Source organism: Neofelis nebulosa, chromosome 7, assembly GCF_028018385.1.
Source record: "Neofelis nebulosa isolate mNeoNeb1 chromosome 7, mNeoNeb1.pri, whole genome shotgun sequence".
In the NCBI taxonomy this organism is placed as follows: Eukaryota; Metazoa; Chordata; class Mammalia; order Carnivora; family Felidae; genus Neofelis; species Neofelis nebulosa.
The window spans coordinates 13,599,720-13,618,597 of NC_080788.1; the positions used below are offsets into that span (position 1 = coordinate 13,599,720).

At 42.1% G+C, this 18,878-nt stretch overlaps 1 protein-coding gene across 4 annotated transcripts in view; it reads left to right on the plus strand.

Moving 5' to 3' along the window:
- The window catches only part of MCTP2 (multiple C2 and transmembrane domain containing 2), a 242,443-nt gene extending 224,302 nt beyond the window's left edge, over positions 1-18,141 (plus strand). For all 4 annotated transcript variants that reach the window (XM_058736701.1, XM_058736702.1, XM_058736699.1 and 1 more), the window contains 3 exons: positions 7,410-7,519; positions 13,642-13,739; positions 15,930-18,141. In XM_058736701.1, the coding sequence (XP_058592684.1) occupies positions 7,410-7,519; positions 13,642-13,739; positions 15,930-15,998 (277 nt within the window). In that variant the 3' untranslated portion in view covers positions 15,999-18,141. The remainder of the gene's footprint in view (positions 1-7,409; positions 7,520-13,641; positions 13,740-15,929) is intronic.
- Positions 18,142-18,878: the final 737 nt, after the last annotated feature.

Here is an 18,878-nt window from a genome sequence, read left to right on the forward strand (position 1 = left end):
AGTGTTTGGGGCAAGTCCTATTTATGTTTGTTGGTTTGTTCTTTGGGCTTGTCCGCTTTACAGCTGGGCAGTGCCTCAGAACTGGGGTGACGATATGGCCAATTCACACCAATTGCCCTGCCATGATTATCTCCCTCTCAAAATATCTTGGTTTGGGTGATAAATTAAAGATTTTTTTTTTTAAAGAAGAGTATCCTAGTCAGAAATTAAAAAGGAAGGAAATATGCTCTAAAGTTACCTTTTTCAACGAAAACATAGACCACAGTGAATGCCTTGAGTCATTTTTTCTCAACTTATCAAAGGATTGTACATAGCTAACAGACTTTCTTTATAAGGGGCAACGAGTAAATATTTTCATCTTGGTGGACCGTAACTACTCAATTCTGCTAAGTATGAAATCAGGCATCATTGATACCTAAGTGAATGGGTATGAAATGTGTTCTAACAAAACTTTATTTACAAAAGCAGGTGGCAGGCCAGAGTTGACTGATATCCAACCCGTAGCTGTCACTTCCTACCTTAGGGCACAAGGACTAAATATCCAATAGAGTCTCAGTTGAGAAAGACTCTTTCTGTGATTCTTATTTGTTTTGTTTTGAGCATTATGAACTCTGTATAACCTGGTCTTCATTTGGGACCAATGAACAGAGCAATTTTTAATTTTCTTGGCTTTTAAATTGTAAACGTATTTCCTCTTTTAAATCCAGAATTATGTCAACTGTGTTGTTCTTTCTGAAGATTAATACTTTTTTCTTATTTTGTTGGCCATTCTAGCTTCTGTAAGCAATGAAGATAATACTTTAGAAATTTCATGGGTAAAGAAGAGATTAAAATTAGTGCTAAAAGCCAGGGGAAAGTTTTATATACCAAGATGCAAGGAAATCCGTAAGTTATAATTAGCAGCAGGAAATATAAATAGTTAATATGGAACTCTCTACGGATACTGATCTTTCTCAGTTCCTTATCCAATTCAGTCGCTCTTGTGTGGCCATTTACTATTGGCACAGTAAGACGTGTTCGTGTTGTTTATAAAATAGGTTATAAATCATCTTTAAACAAATTTGGTAAGTTTTACTGAATTTACATGTTGCTATTCCCATTATCAATGTGTTAGAAGAAAAATTAAAGAGCAGGAAGATTTTTGCTTATATATGTCGGTGCCTACCTGCTTTTTTCCTCTTGATTTTATATAAATTGACAAAAGGTTTCTTAAATTACCCTCAAAGTTGTTTAACAGAAACGTGACAATAGAAAATAGTCAAATGGTGAGGAGGGCATAATAGTTCTCCCTTCATTCACTTATTAACTCTCAGTTCTAAGTTTCAGGCACTGACCTGGTCTAAGAATGAGAAATATTCCATAAAACCATGATAATAGCAACATCAGCTCACGTCATGTGCTGGCCAGACACTGTTATAAACTCTTCACACGTACTAATTTATTTAAGAAGTTACTGAGAGGAATCCGATTACAGGATTCCAGAAAGCCTAGGGATTAAGGATTGTTAATCTACCCATTTTACAGATGAGGAAATGGAATCAGAGAGTGATTAACTCTGTAGCCCAAGGTCACAGAACTAGTAAGTGAAGAAGCTTAAATTAAAAAAAAAAATTTTTTTTTGATATTTATTTACTTTGGGAGTGGGGGGGGGGGGTGGGCGGCGAGCAGGGCAGGGGCAGAAAGAGAGGGAGATACAGAATCCGAAGCAGGCTCCAGGCTCTGAGCTGTCAGCACAGGGCCCGACCGAGGGCTCGAACTCACGAACCGTGAGATCATGACCCGAGCTGAAGTCGGACGCTCAACTGACTGAGCCACCCAGGTGCCCTGAAGAAGCTTAGATGTTAACCCGCCCGCCTCACTACTACCCTAGAATGTCATTTTCCTCTAAGGAGCTATTTCCCAGTGAGGGAGAATAGTAATAAGACAATTAGAATTCAGTTGCGGTAAGGCAGGCTGTTAGGAGAGATCTGACCAGCCCAGAAAGGGATGTAGGAGAGAGAAAGACCGACAGAGGGTAGTTCTGAAGAAACAATACCTTATCAGCATGTCTGATAATGGAAAGAGATAGTTGAGGAAAGAGTGGAAGAATCAAGAAGTCAGTAAGTGGGAGACTTTGTGCGAAGGTTCAAAGCCCAAGACTGTACTAGATACAGGGAGTGTGTGGGGGCTTAGTATGTCTGTGTGACAGCAGACGGTGATGGCGGTGCGTGGAGGTGAGGCAGATCGTACAGGGCCTTGAGTGGGTGGGAAAAAAAAATTGAGTGAGGAACATTCTGGAAGCAAGGAGGATAAGAGGATGTGGAGTGGGGGCAAGACCGAGGAAGGAAGACCGTGTCGTTTGGTAAAATTGTCTCCATGCTCAAAGGTCTCTAACAGACAAATGTGGCTGTTGTGCAGCTGATAATGGTCAAGGAAATGTGTCTGATGAGAGAAGAAGGCAGGGCGATTTAGACAGGCCCCCATCTCTGCATTGCGTCTGAGGGGCAGCTGTGCCCAGCACAGCTGTGGTGGCCATGTCTGAGATGTATTTTCAGCCATGAACAGAGTACTGTTCTGCCCAGCTGCAGCACAGGAAGGAAGGCTCATGAGGCTCTACTCCTATTAATTCTTTGGCCATTCATTACTACTGTGACCTTAAAGGTCCTACTGGGCATTCAAGTGGGACGGCATGTGTAACTCTGCTGGAATATTCCATTGTAATTCAGTGTTTAAGGACCAAGAAAACTTTTACCCAACTTCTGGCAACCAGTAAATAAATAAGCTCACATAAAACTCTTAGAGCAAGGCTTCCCCATTCCTGAGTGGGAAGACCCCATTCATATTTTCTTTTTCTAACTCTTCTCTCCACTCTCTAATTATCTTCCCTAATATTGTACTTGTTTCAAACGTTAGCATGTAACAGGCTAACACAGTCACTGAACATGTAGCATCTAGATTATCTCAGACAGCAGGCTGGATGGGTCAGAAGAGTGCTGTATTTTATTTGTCCTGTCATGATGGAGTGTTGGCTTTAACACTTGTATCTTTGCACGGGCAGGGAAATCTCCACAGAGGAGACCATGAGAAACACGTAGGACAGGGAAGCCATCCCTGCAAATGGTCCAGAGTCAGGTTTGGAAGGCACATCCGTAGGAAATAGAACTTCTGTTAGAAAATGGCGTCGAGAAATACTAAGCAGTGAAGATGAGGAGGGAGGTTAAGGGCAGCTTGAATCAAAGTGAGGGCATGGGGAGTGATAGTCTGATTCAGCCGGGGTTTACTCTGAGAGTGATGTGCTGAAAGGAACAAAGAATGAAGTCAGAAAGACCAAGGAGAGGGCCAGAGGCTAGGTGTGAGGAAAAAGTTCACAAGGGAGGATGAGAACCATGCCTCGTGAATGAAAGCATCGTGTGGGGTACATTACAAAAGAGTAATCTATAGAATTATATGACCAGTCGATCCTGTTTCCATGCGTAGTAAAGTCAGAAGAATTCATTTGTCTGAGAAATGAGAATGAAATGAGAGAAATAATGGTTCCATGGGCATAAAGGTCAACTATTGGGACACCCAACTGGGGGAAGAAGTACAGGATGGGGCTGGACCCCCCCTTACCAGATGTAGTCAGTCATTTTTGTTTAGTGCTTTGGAACTGGGAAAATGATATTCTTAGGACATATTAGTAAGCCTGAATGATCGAATGAACAAAGAGTCACTGATTTTTTTTTTCCACTAACTGAAGGGTGTGGCTCATTTGTCTCATGACTTCCCGAGTCAGGGATTGCTTCCTTAGGAATTTAGGGAGCTCTCAAGTCAGGAAAACTAGAGAAGTCTGTGAAAATGTTTCACCCAGTGTTTGATTTTGAGATGGAAACCTTAGATTTATCAGGGTTTATCCAACTTGGGTATTCTTGGAAACTAGCATAAGATATTCCATGATAACAAAGGGAAGGTCTAGTAAGTTCTTGAGTGTTAGAGGTATTACAGTATAATGTCTTTGAGTTGAGTCCTCAGTATGAACAGGAGTATTGAATCAATTAAATGAGCAAAATACACCTTTTTACGTGTTCTAAAGTGCCTACTGTAGAGGGCAGTGAGAGGGCTCTTGAGCTGACTTTCTGAATTCAGATCCCAATTCTGCCACTTGTGTGGAAGGTACGTGATCTGGGGCCAATTATTTAACTTTTATGACTCAGTCCTCATTTATAGAATGGGAGTAATAATTATTCCTGCTTCATAACATTTTTTTGGTAAGAATTAAAGGAATTAGTACATGAAAAGAGCTCAGACCAGTAGACAGATGCATTACTAGCTTAAAAACATGGACTGTTATGAATATTATTTTTGAAAAACTGCCTTGACTTTCTTTTTCTGTGTCTTAAATTTTAAAAAAAATGTAAACAGTGAATGTCCCCTTCTTTTTTGAAAACATTAAAATGCTCTCTGCTATCATTGTGAGTTGCTCAGGGGAAGACCCAAGAGTTAACTGACTTTGCTTTTGGGAGAGCAAATCTGACAGTGTGTTTGTGACAGTGTCTGATACACGTCTTCATTTCTAGCACCCAGTGACACACGACTCGTTTGTATACACACAGACAACTATTGAGATTTTGATAAGGATTGCATTAATTGGGAAATAATTGACATCTTGATAAACTTTTAAGTTTTCTAATGTAGTCTTCTGTCTATTCAGGCCATCTTGAATTTCTTCCAGAGTTATTTTAGAGTTGTATGTATAGAAGTGTGACGCATTTTTGTGAGATATATTCCTAAGTCCTTGATTTGTTTCATGGTATTTTAAATGGTATCTTTTTGTTTCAGATTGCATTTTTACTTATTTGTTCCTGGGATATAGAAGTGAAATGAATTCCCCACACTCACTTTGTATTTCTAAGTTTTGGTAAACCTAGTTATCTTAATTTTTATCTGAAGATTATTATCCTTAATTTTCTATTGCAGAAACATATTTTTTAGGAATAATTGTTTATTCCTTATTTTCCAATCCTTCTACATTTTTCTATGTTTTCTTACCTTATGGTAGAACACAATCGGCATGGCTGAACACTCTTCTCCTATGTGATATCAGAGAAAAAAATCTTTCAACATTTCATTCTAAGGATGATGTTTGCTATAGGGTTTTGTAAAGATGTTGTATCAAATTGGGGAAGTTCCTTTTATTCTTAATTTACTACGAGTTTTTATCGTGAATGTGAGTTGAGTTTTATCAAACTTTTCTTCTGCATTCACTAAGATGATGTTTGTTTTTTTTTTTCTCCTTTATTTTTGTTAATGTGGTCTATTATTGTGATTGACTTTCAAATGTTAAGCCAGTGTTCCACTGTATGGAATAAACCCAACTTCATCATGCTATATAATCTCTCCTTTTGTATTTTGCTCTATTTTATTTACTATTACTTTGCATAGGATTATTGTAGCTATCATCACTAACGAGATTTGATCTCTAATTTTCTGTTCTTGAAAATTCCTTATGGAGAGAAGATTATTCTAGACTCCTACAACAGGTGAAAGCGTTCTCTCTATCATTATCTGGAAGAGTTTGCACAAGCCTGGTGTCATTGCTTCCTTTAAGATTTGCTAGCATTTGCTGGGGAAGCATCTGGGCCTGGAGGTTTCTTTTAGGACAGGTTTTCACTGAATATTCAATTTGTTTGGCCATTCTGTTTCTTCTCACGTCTGTTTTTATAAGTGGTCATTTTCTGGGTTTTCCCCATTTTGTTTAAATTTTCTACTTTTTGGAATAAATTTGTTAATAAAATCCTCTTATTGGATAAAATCCTATCTTGAATATCGTAGGATCTGTAGCTTTGTCCACTTTTTTATGCTTGATATTAATTGCGTTTAACCTTCTTTCTTGGTGGGGATTTATCAATTAAGTTAGTCTTCAGAAAGAACTATCACTGGCCTTTGTTAATCCTACCTGTTAACCTGTTTTCTTTTTCATTAATTAGTAGTACCCTTATTTTTATTCCTTTCTTCCTTTTATTTTCCTTGGGATGAATTCAGTATTTTTTTTCTAACTCTTTTTCCGTCTTTCTAATTTTCCTAACATTTAAAGAGCATTTAAAGTTCTACAATTGTCTATAAGCACAACTTTAGCTCCAGGCCAGACATTTTGGTGTTGATATTTTCATTATCATTCAAATTTAATAAAAACTTTTTTTTTTCTCCCTGTTTTTATTTCTTCTTTGGCCAAGAAGCATATTGCTTAATTTCCAAGTATTTGAAGATTTCCTGGTTATCTTTTTTTTGTTCCTGGTTTCTAGCTTAATTGCTTTATGGTCAGAAAATATTCATTGAGAAAATGGCCTGCTTTTGTAAATTTTCGATGTGTGCTTGAAAAGGTTATCTAGGATATTGTTCTGGATATATATTCATTGATTGAATTTGTTGATTGCATTCAATATATATATATTTTAATGTTTTTATTTATTTTTGAGACAGAGAGAGACAGAGCATGAGCAGGGGAGGGGCAGAGAGAGAGGGAGACACAGAATCTGAAGCAAGCAAGCTCCAAGCGCTGAGCTGTCAGCACAGAGCCCGATGCGGGGCTCGAACTCACACAGTGTGAGATCATGACCTGAGCCGAAGTCAGGACGCTTCAGCTTCACCGACTGAGTCACCCAGGCGCCCCACTTTCAATCTTTTATATTCTGATTTTCATTTTCGATTGGGCTGCTTGTATCAATTACTTAGAGATGTATGTCAAAACTTTCCACTGTGGATTTGTCTATTTCTCCTTGTAGCTTGGTCAGTTTTTGCTTTCTGTGTTCCAAAGCTATGTTAATTGGGTTGTACGTATTAAAATTGCTATTGTTTCCTGGTGAATTAGATCATTAATCAGCTGGAAGTGATGTATTTATCTCTAAACAATAAATGAAATTTTGCCTTAGTATCTTATATTAATATGGCCACACCACCTCCCACTTATTGGTTTCTTCATAATATATCCTTTCCTATTATTTTCTGTTTATATTTTAGGTATCTTTCTTGTTTCTGACCATCGCTAGCTTTTCAATATAGCTTGTAGTCCCTTCAATTTTTTTTTTTTTTTAGTCCCTTCAAATTTAATTTGGTTACTGATATATTTAGATTCAAATCTGTGGTTTTTAGGGGCGCCTGGGTGACTCAGTTGGTTAAGCATCCAACTTCGGCTCAGGTCACGATCTTACCGTTCGTGGGTTGAGCCCTGCGTGGGGCTCTGTTCTAACAGGTCAGAGCCTGGAGCCTGCTTCGGATTCTGTGTCTCCCTCTCTCTCTCTCTCTCTCTCTGCCCCTCCCCCGCTCATGTTCTGTCCCTCTCTGTGTCTTAAAAAATAAAATAAAACCTTAAAAAAATAAACAGTGGCAAGATGAACGTAGCACAGCTGTGCCAGAGCATGCGAGAAAATGACGTCTTTGCGGTTTGTCTACAGCACGTTCAACTGGACGGTCCCATTCCTTTCCTTCCTGGCCTGCCTGATCCTGGCAGTGGCCACCGTCACTTTGTATTTTATTCCACTCCGGTACATCGTTTTAATCTGGGGTAAGTTGGGCATGGTCCTTCTCCTAGCAGTCGATTTCAGGTAAGAATCAGTTACTCATTTGTAAAGTGGGACTATAAACTTTAAGTGTGCTCTTGTTGGCAATTAAACATGAGATTTAGGAAGGCGTTTGGGGAACAAAAAACTTCCAGGACCTCCCTGAAAAGGCCAATTGCGTGAACAGTCAGCACAGATATGTGCAGGCCTCCTGCATAATCGCAATCCAATAAAAATGTGATGGTGCATGTGATTTCCCTTTGGGCTTTCGCACTCATAAATACGCTTGAATAATATATTGCCGTGGCCCGGTTAACTTTGAGGAAACAGTTATTCAAACAGCGAGCAACCACCTGCATCTCGCCCTTTACGTTATGTAAAAGTAGATCTGGCCGCTGCCGGACTGCTTCTGACACTTCCTCTCTCCTGGAGGAAAAATAACTTAACCCCATACTTAAATCCAGAAGCAGTAGAGAGGAAGGCGGGTAGCTACTCCCTAACCAGTGCCTGATGGAAGAGGAAGCTATTATTTAGCAGGGTAAACGGTGTGCCTGTATGAAGTTGAGCTGCTCTACAAAAGCACAAACAAATTCACAAACTCGAAATAAATGTCACGACTTGATTTACTACGCAAGCTAGCGGCTGGACAATATACAAGCAGCTTTGTGAATATTTGTGTCTGCTGCTGGGTGGGCTCTGGGTTGATAGAAGGAGGGTGCATTACAGTCAGTTAATTGTTGGAGAAGCAATCAACCCTTTTCCGTAAGAGTCTGCCCGTCGTAGTGTTCTGTTACTTGGCTCCTATGACTACTGCTGAGTTCTCAATCACAGCCACCCCCTTCCAGGGATCCTCAGATGTTAAGATGTTCCGAGAACTTACAAACACAAGTGACTGCATTGAGATGCATTCATCTTTAAGCAAAAGCCGAGACGCTGCAAATGTCAGATAAAAAGCTACAACCTTTCTAAAACCATTAAATGTAGACCTTTTCAAAGAGAACCCGCAGGAGTAGAGTCCTGCCGACGAGGAAAGCCAAGTGTAGACATTCTGAACTGGGAAAAGCCTTCGAAAAAATAGAATAACTCATAAAACTTCAGAGGTGGAATGATTTTAAGGGAGCATAATCCACTGGTTCTCTGTTTCGTCGAGGAAGTGAAAATCCCGTGTGAAGAAGGATCTCTCTTTTATCGCCAAGCCTGAGAAAAGAAAAAGATATTCTCATTTCCCTCTTTAGGGGTCGGTTTTGAGCCTTGATGACCTTCACTCTTGGGGAAGGTCTTCTAGGCATACTTAGTTTTTGTTTATTTGTTTCTGTGTTTTGCAACAGTGCTAGCACATGGGTCTATGGGCCCTTCGAAAGAGAGCGTGGAGCTCTTCAGATCCATTGATCAAGAAGGAACATTTTGTGAAAGTATTTCCCAGCATACCTTCTGTACTAAATGTTATCTATTTAGACCGAACAGTCTCACTCTTTCTTAATTGTTTTCCATTAAGAACGAGTTTCCGAATTCACTCAACTGGCCGCCTTTAAAACGCAGATCTTAAAACTATTGTCTGCCCCTAACCAAAACATGATTCAAAATCACGAGGATTATTTGGCCAATATTCTGTTCATTTTTAAGCTAGTGTGAGTTGAATGCATGGTCAGCTTATCAAACCCCGTTTCTCATGATTTCCTAATCATTCTAGTGCACGCTTGATTTGCTTTTCCACATCTTTCCCCCTACAAAGAAGACTATGCTATATCTCCTCCTGTGATCGTCAGTTTTTGGATTCCAGTCCCTCTTTCTGTTTATCCAGAATTGCTTTGACGTCTGATCTCATCCTCCAAGATCTTGGCAGCTCTCCAACACCAAAGTTTGGCATCTAATTAATAAGATATTGCTGTTGTTTTAATTTAGCTTATGGATGAAATTATTGAATAGAGTGGACTTTATTATGTTCTCCCGAGCTGACAGTAACCCTGTGAGCTTCGTCTTTTGCGTCTGGTCCTTTCGTTTTGCATTCTAGATGGGGGCTTATGGTTTATTGATGAGTTCACCATATACGATGTAGTCAAAGGCTTTGACCGTCAACACACGATCTGTTGGCTCATTGAATGAAATCTGCCATGCCGTCATGGAATATACGGTACAATTCTATTTTCTTTTCCAAGACAAATTAGTTATTAGGTAACCTGGACCCAGGACATTCCTTTAGACATCTCCTATATGACTGTATCCTTGGTAGAGACTTTCTCATGTGGAAGATCACTTCATATGTCTTAAATTTCTAGTGTTCCTTTCAACTTTATTAAGGATCAGAAGATTATTGCTTACTCTGAGTTATTTATTCATTTTCAGTGAGTCCTAAAAGTGGTAAGATCCTGAGTTTTTGTTTTTTGTTTTTGTTTTTTTTTGGGGGGGTCCAATATTTTTTTTAATTTTTTTTTTAATGTGTATTTATTTTTGAGACAGAGAGAGACAGAGCATGAACGGGGGAGGGGCAGAGAGAGAGGGAGACACAGAATCGGAAGCAGGCTCCAGGCTCTGAGCCGTCAGCCCAGAGCCCGACTCGGGGCTCGAACTCACGAACCGTGAGATCGTGACCTGAACTAAAGTCGGACGCTCAACCGACTGAGCCACCCAGGCGCCCCATTTGGTCCAATATTTTTAACCCTTTGGAACAAAGCTATTTAGCTGTATGTTCTCTATTTCCATATCCTACACACCAAATGATGTTTTTGTAGAACTAATGATGAAGTACGAGAATTACTTAACATACGCCTCAGAAAGCAGCCTAGTTTCGTAATGGCCGTAAGCAATGTTCCTTGACTCACCAACTCCATTGTAAGGTTTTGAAGGGTAAGACACTTTTCTTTCCTCTTTAGCCTACAGTTCCTGGTGGAGCTACATAAAGGTAGTAGATCTTTAACAAGTACTTGACAGATATTTAACGAGTGGAGGAGTCGTGCAAGTTTCATCTCTGTGGTCCACATGAATGGCATTTCTTTTGAGCCCACCACCCACCTCTCTCGTGTGGGAGTGTAGATTTGGAAAATTACGTGAGAAACGGTTTGAGAGGGATAGACGAAAGTGCCTTAAGGAAACCAGATGTACTGAAGTCTGATCACTTATTTGATGTATTTCTAGGAGGCAAGGCCTTTCTTAGGGTGAGATCCCAAGCGGGTTTTCTGTCCCCTTGGAAAGGTGTTTCATATTCCTTCCCTTCAATTTACATCGTAGATACTGGAGCTCTGCTCTGAGGTACTTCTGTTGTTCCAAGGTGGAGATGAACTCCCCAGGGTAGATTTTGAGCTTCTTGAAAGAAGGACCCATGACTTATTCACCATTATACCTCCATTTGTCATACCACAATGTCTTTTTGGTGGCAAGCACTTAGCGTTGGATACATGTGCAAGCAAGGACCCTCAGCCCCATCCCACCCACTCCTATTGATGTATCGAGGTCAGGGTACATCCCAAGTCACTCATAAAAGTACCTGAAAAATAGTGTTATAATTCTCTTTCAGGTACTTATTCACCTGTGGCCATATGTGCAAAGCAGTCATCCAATTTTTCCAGCTTTCTTCAAGAGACTTTTTTATTTATTTATTTTTTATTTAATTAAATTAAATTAATTAATTAATTAATTTATCTATTCATTTATTTTTGCTGGGGATCTCATTACACTCTAATGATCTATTCAGTTTGTGATCCGGGACCATTAAATGATAGTGTCTTTGCCAAACGTTATCCCTCAGTATTTGGATTCCCACGGTTTTCGTGTGCTACAAAATTAACATTCGCAGCAGAGGTGCCCTTTGCCTCTCTGTACTCAGGTGAAAAAATCGAAAGGCATGTCTGCCATGCTACCGAAGAAGGTACAGCTTCCAAATTTGGCCGTGTGCGATCACATGCCTAACAGTGTAACGATTCTTCTCCTATCCGCGCCCTTCGGTTTGGGGCTTGTTGACGTCTGGAGTGATGATGGTAGCCCCCTTCATTGTTACAGAATTTCAGAGTGCAGAATCTTCTAGCTTATGTCGTGCAACGTAATCCTGCCATCAACCTACGACACTATATATATATATATAATAGGGCAGATCTTTTTTTGCTCAGATTCTAACGTAAGTAGTCTGAGGCACAGAAAGGTTAAGTGGTTTGCCTGAAACCACGCAGCTACCACACGGGGATGCCAGAGCTGGGGCCAAGATATGGCTGTTCCATAACGCTTGCTCCTCGCTTCATCGTCCCTTAATGATGACCCAGGAGTACCTGATCCCCTGTTGACACTTGGGCTCATGCAGGAAGTAATGACGCCATTTGATGGCTTTACAAAATAAGGTGTGCTTTTGCAGCACGCCATCTGAGCGCCTTGTAATTTTTATCCTAAGTTGTTCAAACAGACAGTCTCAGTGCATTATGGGGCTCCTTCTGCCCTTGTTGGTGCGTTTGAGCTACTGTGCAGGTTTATAATCTTCTCAGTGACTAAGAATGCAGTGTTTTGATCGGCTGCGATATTATCCCTGCCTTGCTGCTCATTGTAAAGGCTCCAGATGCGCACACTATATATAATTAACAATAGAAGATATATCTTTTCTCAATACGTCTTTGTCTCCCTTCATCATTTCGCCTTGTCTGTTTTCTCTTGCCAAAAAAGCCCATGCTACAATTAAGTGTCTTTAGAATAACACAGCGAGAGTATTTCAGTTTAAAGGAACTCGGGGCAATTTCAGCTAGAAACACGAAGCTTGCCGTGGGGGGAGAGGGAAGAAAGGCCTAGTGCAGCTTGGACTTGAGAGAAAAAGGGTCGTCTGCAAGAAGCCTTCCCCAGCCCTATGGCCAGGCCACCAGTTACTCATGAACAGTGGCTGGCTCCCATTTGCAAAGCAGATGTAAATCTGACCCTCTAAGGAAATGACGGGAGGTTGGCATTGTGTCAGCTATCATGTCACTCGGGAAGCTCAGTCGTTAGAGGAAAGCAAAATACTATTTAATGAAGAGAAACATCAAAGCTTTTGTGTGTCGGGGCCGGCTTTGGGGTAAAAGGGCTCATGGAAGGTGAGAATTCTTTCAGCATCATTGGGATGGCCAGGTAATTAACAAGCACTGCTCTTTGCTAATAAACAAGCACTGATCTTTGCTAATAAACAAACACTCCGTGGCAAGGCTTCTGAAGCCCACCACCCGGTCTCTGGGCTTTTGAAAACTCAGCATGGAAAAGAGTTGACCTTTGGTGAAAAGACAGTGGCTGATGTGCTCTTAGCAGCAGCTTCGAGGAGCAGAGTAGGAAACAGAGGTGGCCGACAGGTACATCCCCTCTGGAAAGAAAACCGCAGGCGGAACGTCCCCCCGGACATGCCCACGCACCCGAGGTGCACCCTTCAAAGACACCTTCCACGTTGAACCTCCTCTGATTACTACGGTCCCCGTCCTGAATTAGCAGGGACTCCATGGACGAGACAAACCCATGCACCGCCTTGCGGTCCGTAAATTCAGTTAGCAACCAGAGCAGGCTAATTTCCAGTGATAGCTTTTCACGGTTTCCTGTAGCATCAAAGTTACAGTCAACATGTCAGGTTCTGTTCTGCCGGGAGAGGAGAGAAACCGGTGCAAATGAGTTGGGGTAGGGGAGAGAGATGTCTGCAGTTTCTTTTTAACAACAAAAAAGGCAACACCCGCCCCTCCATCTCCCACTGCTACGTGTGGTCTAGAGCCCCCAAGCAGAGACTTGTTTGGGCTAATGAAGGCCTTTTCCCATCTGGGACATTGGTTTTCTTAGCAGAGGAGGCTGTTAATCAGCGTAGTCCAAAAAAGCCGATGAGCTACACTGTTTTCATGTGTGTTTCTGCCGCCCTGCTGCTGGGATTGTAATGGGATTTTCACAGTCCAAGAAGGCAGAGCTCCTGTCCGACAGAACCCCCACCCCCCACCCCCACCCCACCCTGCCTTCGTTCAAGACCAGGCATTTGTGAATGATTTCACATGACAGCAACGTGTGCGTGACATGAGGTCTAGTAATTGTTTTACACTAATTTTGACTTGTGAATGCCCCTCTCCCCCAGTCAGGAGAGTTTTTAAAGAGACAGACAGACGCATGGATACACAGACAGACAAAGAGAACTCCTGGTGTTTCTATTTTTCAGGCATAAATAAATTTACTAAGAAGCTTCGAAATCCCTATGCCATCGACAATAATGAGCTGTTAGACTTCCTCTCCAGGGTACCGTCTGATGTTCAAAAGGTACGTAATGAACGGCCACCACCAGCAGGGACCCCAACCCTGAAGTCTGGCCAGCCCCAGAGTCAGAGGAGCACAGGGCTGTGCTGGGGTAATTGAGATAACGAATCAGAAAATCCTTAAAGCGGCCTGGCTTGCAGGGAGGTGGCAAGGAAACCTTTGTCCCGAGCCTGAGACGATTACGGAAAATTACCCGGAAAAAGAGCTACTTAAGAATGATCTGGAACCCCTACTGTGTGGGTATAGTGTGATGGTGTTCTTCCGTTTTATGATCGCTTGCCTCCCCCAGGAGGATAAGATGAGCTCAGTGAATGGGAGATCCCAAGCTGGGGGGATTCTTATTTTCCCCCTCTGCCGCGTGGCAGGCATTTTAGGGGAAGTAGTGGACAGGTGGATTATTATTATTTGTTTTAATTCTTCCTTGCCCTTATCACCTCCTAGGCTTCCCTTCTATCTTTTCCCCTTTGAAGACTGAGGGGTGCTGAGGGCAAAGCCCCCACTCACTCTCACACATAAAGGCAGAGATAGCGTGACATAATTGGAGATCGATCGGAAGTATTATTCACAGGTACTTTGTCCAGCGGCATCTGGTTTCTGTGGATGTGCTGAGATTAAACGAGGCAACAATACCAGAAAGTCTCATAGAATACCTGATCTAGGCCCCTGCAGATCAGGCTGCCATAAATCCAGAGGAAGGAGGGTAGGCAATGATTTCTCTAAAGGAGCATCGAGATCACAGAATAGGTAGATGGGGAGACCGTGGTAGGACGTACCAACGCGATGATCAAAGACACAGCCCTTTATTATCTGACAGCATCCAAATCAAGTATCGATTTTCGTCTCTGGGCCACGGTCGCATCACTGGTTCCCAGGTAGCTTTGTGCGGATTACAGTGACTTGGAGGTGAAAAGCCCTAGAATTTCTTTCCCCTTCATTCTGAGTTCTAGAGATTAAAACAGACTCCGTGATGCTATTTCTCTTTCACCTCCATTATATAATATAATTAGCTAATAACTGCGCTCTATGAATATGAAGTTACTCGTTAACATTTGCATCACATGATCATAAAACAGTAACCCGGCCCTGTTTGTTTTGCACTGAAGATTGGAGGGTATGTCACCCCTGCTCCCCTGGGGGACCCTCACAAAACACTCTAAGGAAAGGGTGCTTTTTTCATGTATTTGCTCTCGGCAAAGTGTAGCTCAACATATGTGATGGGACACGATGTCCTTGGGGAGTTTGGCACAAATGCTAAAAAACAGTGAGCACATGTGGTCTGTAATACAATACTTCAAATAAAGCCATTCTGCCGTCAGCCATTCAAAACCCACACACCAAAGCAATGCGATCGCAATGTGCAGTCACTTGGGTCGCAACATGAGGTTGTCCCTGCCTTCTTGAAGAAAGGAAATCTCCATCAAGCACGCCCCACCGCAAGGATTGTCTCTACATGGTCGACACGGCAGCCCCTCAGAGCGGCCATCCAGTTGGGAGGTGACATGATTACAGAGGGACACAGCAAAAGAGCGTTCGAGGAGGATCTACAATATGCTAGTGAGATCCTCCCATGTGTCACCAAGAGTGCTCTCTAATAACACAATAGACAGTTTGCCACTGGGGACACCCTGAGCACTCATGTTTATCACAGATGGTTTAGCCATTACATTGCGAAGGAAATTCCTTTTTAAGAGAAATCTATTTAACTTTGTGGCCAGTATCAATTTCAACATTTTTGGGGGGTGGGGGGCTTCTCTCTGGCCAAATAAATGTATATAGTTTGCAGAGACATTTTTTTTTCCTCCGAGATTGTAGATAGTTTGAAATGACTCTTTCTTAGTAAGTCGCTGCGTCGTGTACTAAGGAAAGCACTCGCAAGAGGCAGTTATTAAGTGTACTTGTGGCTGAAAACGGGCACGCGCAAACCTAGAATTATCTGGCCGCGCCGCGAGCAGGTAGAAACCCAGGCGTCTCATTAGAAAAATCTGCTTTTAATATTTTGGTTTCAAGAAATGATGCATGACTTCTCAAATCCTTCCTGCAATTAATCCCTTCATGTTCCTGTGTTTAGAAAATGATTCATTACCTTTGAACCTTCCTTCCTTTGCCTCGGTTTGTCCTCGGGGAGCCATTAACACGCACTGTGGCGAGCTAGGGTTACCTAACCGCCGGCGTCCCGTCTGTTTGTTTTCACAGGTGCAGTACGCCGAACTGAGACCCTGCAGCAGCCACAGCCCCCTTCGGAAGAAGCGCAGTGCCGTCTAGGACACGCGCCAACTCTGGCCACCGGCACCCGATTCCCTGTGGGGTCGGTGAGACCCGTGGTGTCTCTGTTCCACCGGTGGTCCCCACGGTGTCTTTCCAAAACACGTGCTGTGTGGAGCCCTCCCCCTCTTCTCCCCGCTTCTCCACGGGCACCGATTGCACACGTGTGCGCACGTCCACGCACACGGGTGTGCCGGTTGCGTAGCAGGTCGGCCCCTCGCAAGGAAACAAGCCAGAGACCGTGAAAGACTGATGTCCCTTCTCCCGTAGAAGGTAACCTAAGGCTGTCAGGGGTCTCAACAGCCTCCTTGAAAACAGCCGGGAGTCCACCTGGATTCAAGAGGGACTTTGAACTTGTTATGGTACCTCCACCAGATTCTCCTGAAGATCCGGTCATGTCCACTCCCGTCTGCACACTCCTTTCAGATTGTTGTTCACGTGAGGCAGTCGGTTTCTCCGAGTTAGCAAATCCCTGGTAGCCATCGTCTCCCCACATAGTATATATCATGCATAGATTTTTAAATAATGACCCAGATCAGCTCAAGTCTTTGGGAGTCTTTCAGCCGGGATTACTGAGGACCCGTATGGAAAATTGTGGTCAACACCTCGGCGCTGGATGTCAGCCTCTTTCACCGTCCATTGCTGGCAATGGAAGGCCCCAGAAAGTCCAAAGGGGCCACTCGTCCAAAAAGCGAAGGTTTCAGTGAGAGTATTTGGTTGCCTTAAAAACGCCATTTCTTCTGACTTGACTTCGCTTTATTTCCAAAATAAAATGTCAATATTATAGCTGCAGGACGCGGGGGATGAATGAATGAATTCTGAAAGTATTTAGAAAGAAAGGTGAAGGCTGGGGAGCAAGGGACTAACGAATGAAGGTGGACCGCTCACCTGATTGTCGTAATCCCTTCATTCGCCCGCATTTGGGGGCAGAAAGTAAAAATAAGGCAGCAGTCCAAAATGATCTTTCGTTCCTGAGCAAAATAATCTGCATGTAATACATCTATATCTCAGAACCGCGTTCCTAGAAAAGCATCATCCCCAAATCCTGAATAGTATCTGATGCCTACAGCCCCCATTTCATAGTACCCCCCCCAGGTAAAAACCCCGATTTTGTGCATATATAAAATGTATGCCAATACTTTATGTTCAAATGATATTTAAGTTGTAACGACCGTATTTTGTTGACACATACTTTGTGCAGTTTTATATATATATATAATATATATATATATATATATATATATTATATATATATATGTATGTATTGTAAAGCAAAGCCGAGGTAAAAAAAAACAGATTTAATAGTGAGTTTTGCTATTTTTTTTTCCTCTCTGGGTTGTAATTTAATAATCTTCAAACAAAATGTTTATGAAAAATGCCAAAGATTCTAAACCTTATCATCCCGTGTCTGTTTTTCTTCATATTATATCTTCCTGGGTTTCTTTCTGGCTGAGCCAGATTTCTGCATGATTTGATTTGCTTCAAGTTAATGAAGCTGGTTGGAAAAGAGCCTTGCAGAAATTATAAAAGCTCCAGTAAATCTCTTAGTTGTACATACAATAGATATCCAAGAACCTCTTTTGTGAAACCAGTTACTCAATCTTCTGTGTAAACAATGCCTCATTGTCTCACTCCCGACTATCATGTAGTTTATCATAGTCTGTCATTTTGTAACGACCTAAGTCAGACATTTTTAAACAGACATGTGAGATCTGATCAGTCATTCGAACGAAAACTTTCAGCAAGCAAAATAACCCCTTATTTATTTTTAAAAGTAGCACTGATACTTTATTGTTGTTCTTTGGCTATACAATTTCAAAATGAAATAATTTGTCCAACAAGGAGCCATCATTAGCGACTCTTACTCCCTCTGTAACCCAACAGGAATTCGGAGCGTTAAGTTTAGGATGCAGACAGCAGCTGCGATTCGGGACCGAATCAGCCTTTAATAAACTGTCAATGGAAAACAAGTGTTAATTGATTAAGGAGGCTTGGAAGGTTAAAAATGTTAGTTGTAAGGGGAATGTGAAGACTTGTACGAGTAATCAAACTCGCATGAAAGATTCCAGAATGCTTTATATAAAATTTATGGATTGTGGATTCACAGTACGATCATTGAAGATAATTTAGTAGGAATGTTGAAGTTTAGCCAAGCTCTCCTGGTTCTCTTCTCAAACCTCACGCTCCCGTTTCCAGCCCTGCCTGGATGTCTTAAAGGCGTCTATCCCTCGGTGGGTCAGAAACTCCATTATTGCTCCCTTGATGTGTTCAGGACTCCTTTTTTTTTTAAATTTTTTTTTTCAACGTTTTTTATTTATTTTTGGGACAGAGAGAGACAGAGCATGAACGGGGGAGGGGCAGAGAGAGAGGGAGACACAGAATCGGAAACAGGCTCCAGGCTCCGAGCCATCAGCCCAGAGCCCGACGCGGGGCTCGAACTCACGGACCGCGAGATCGTGACCTGGCTGAAGTCGGACGCTTAACCGACTGCGCCACCCAGGCGCCCCCAGGACTCCTAATGTCATAGTCTCCTTCTCGTTTCCTTATTTCCCTTACTGGCACTGGCATCTTCTGGGCTGGGAGACTCTGGGCATCCCATTTGTTGTTACTTATGTTATTTCCCACACTTCCCAACCCACAAATTTGTAGATCCAGTGTTGACTGTTGTGTTACCTTGTCCATTTCTGATCACCACCCCCTAAGCCAAGGCCTCCATAACCTCTCACGAGTCACGGCGATTACATTATGCCAGATTAAAACCTCATTCCGACTGTTCTTTTCACCGGGAATACTTTCAGGTTTCTGAAATTCTACCTTCCTTTAGGTTTTTTTTAAATGCTTGTTGGGGCGCCTGGGTGGCTCAGTCAGTTAAGTGGCTGA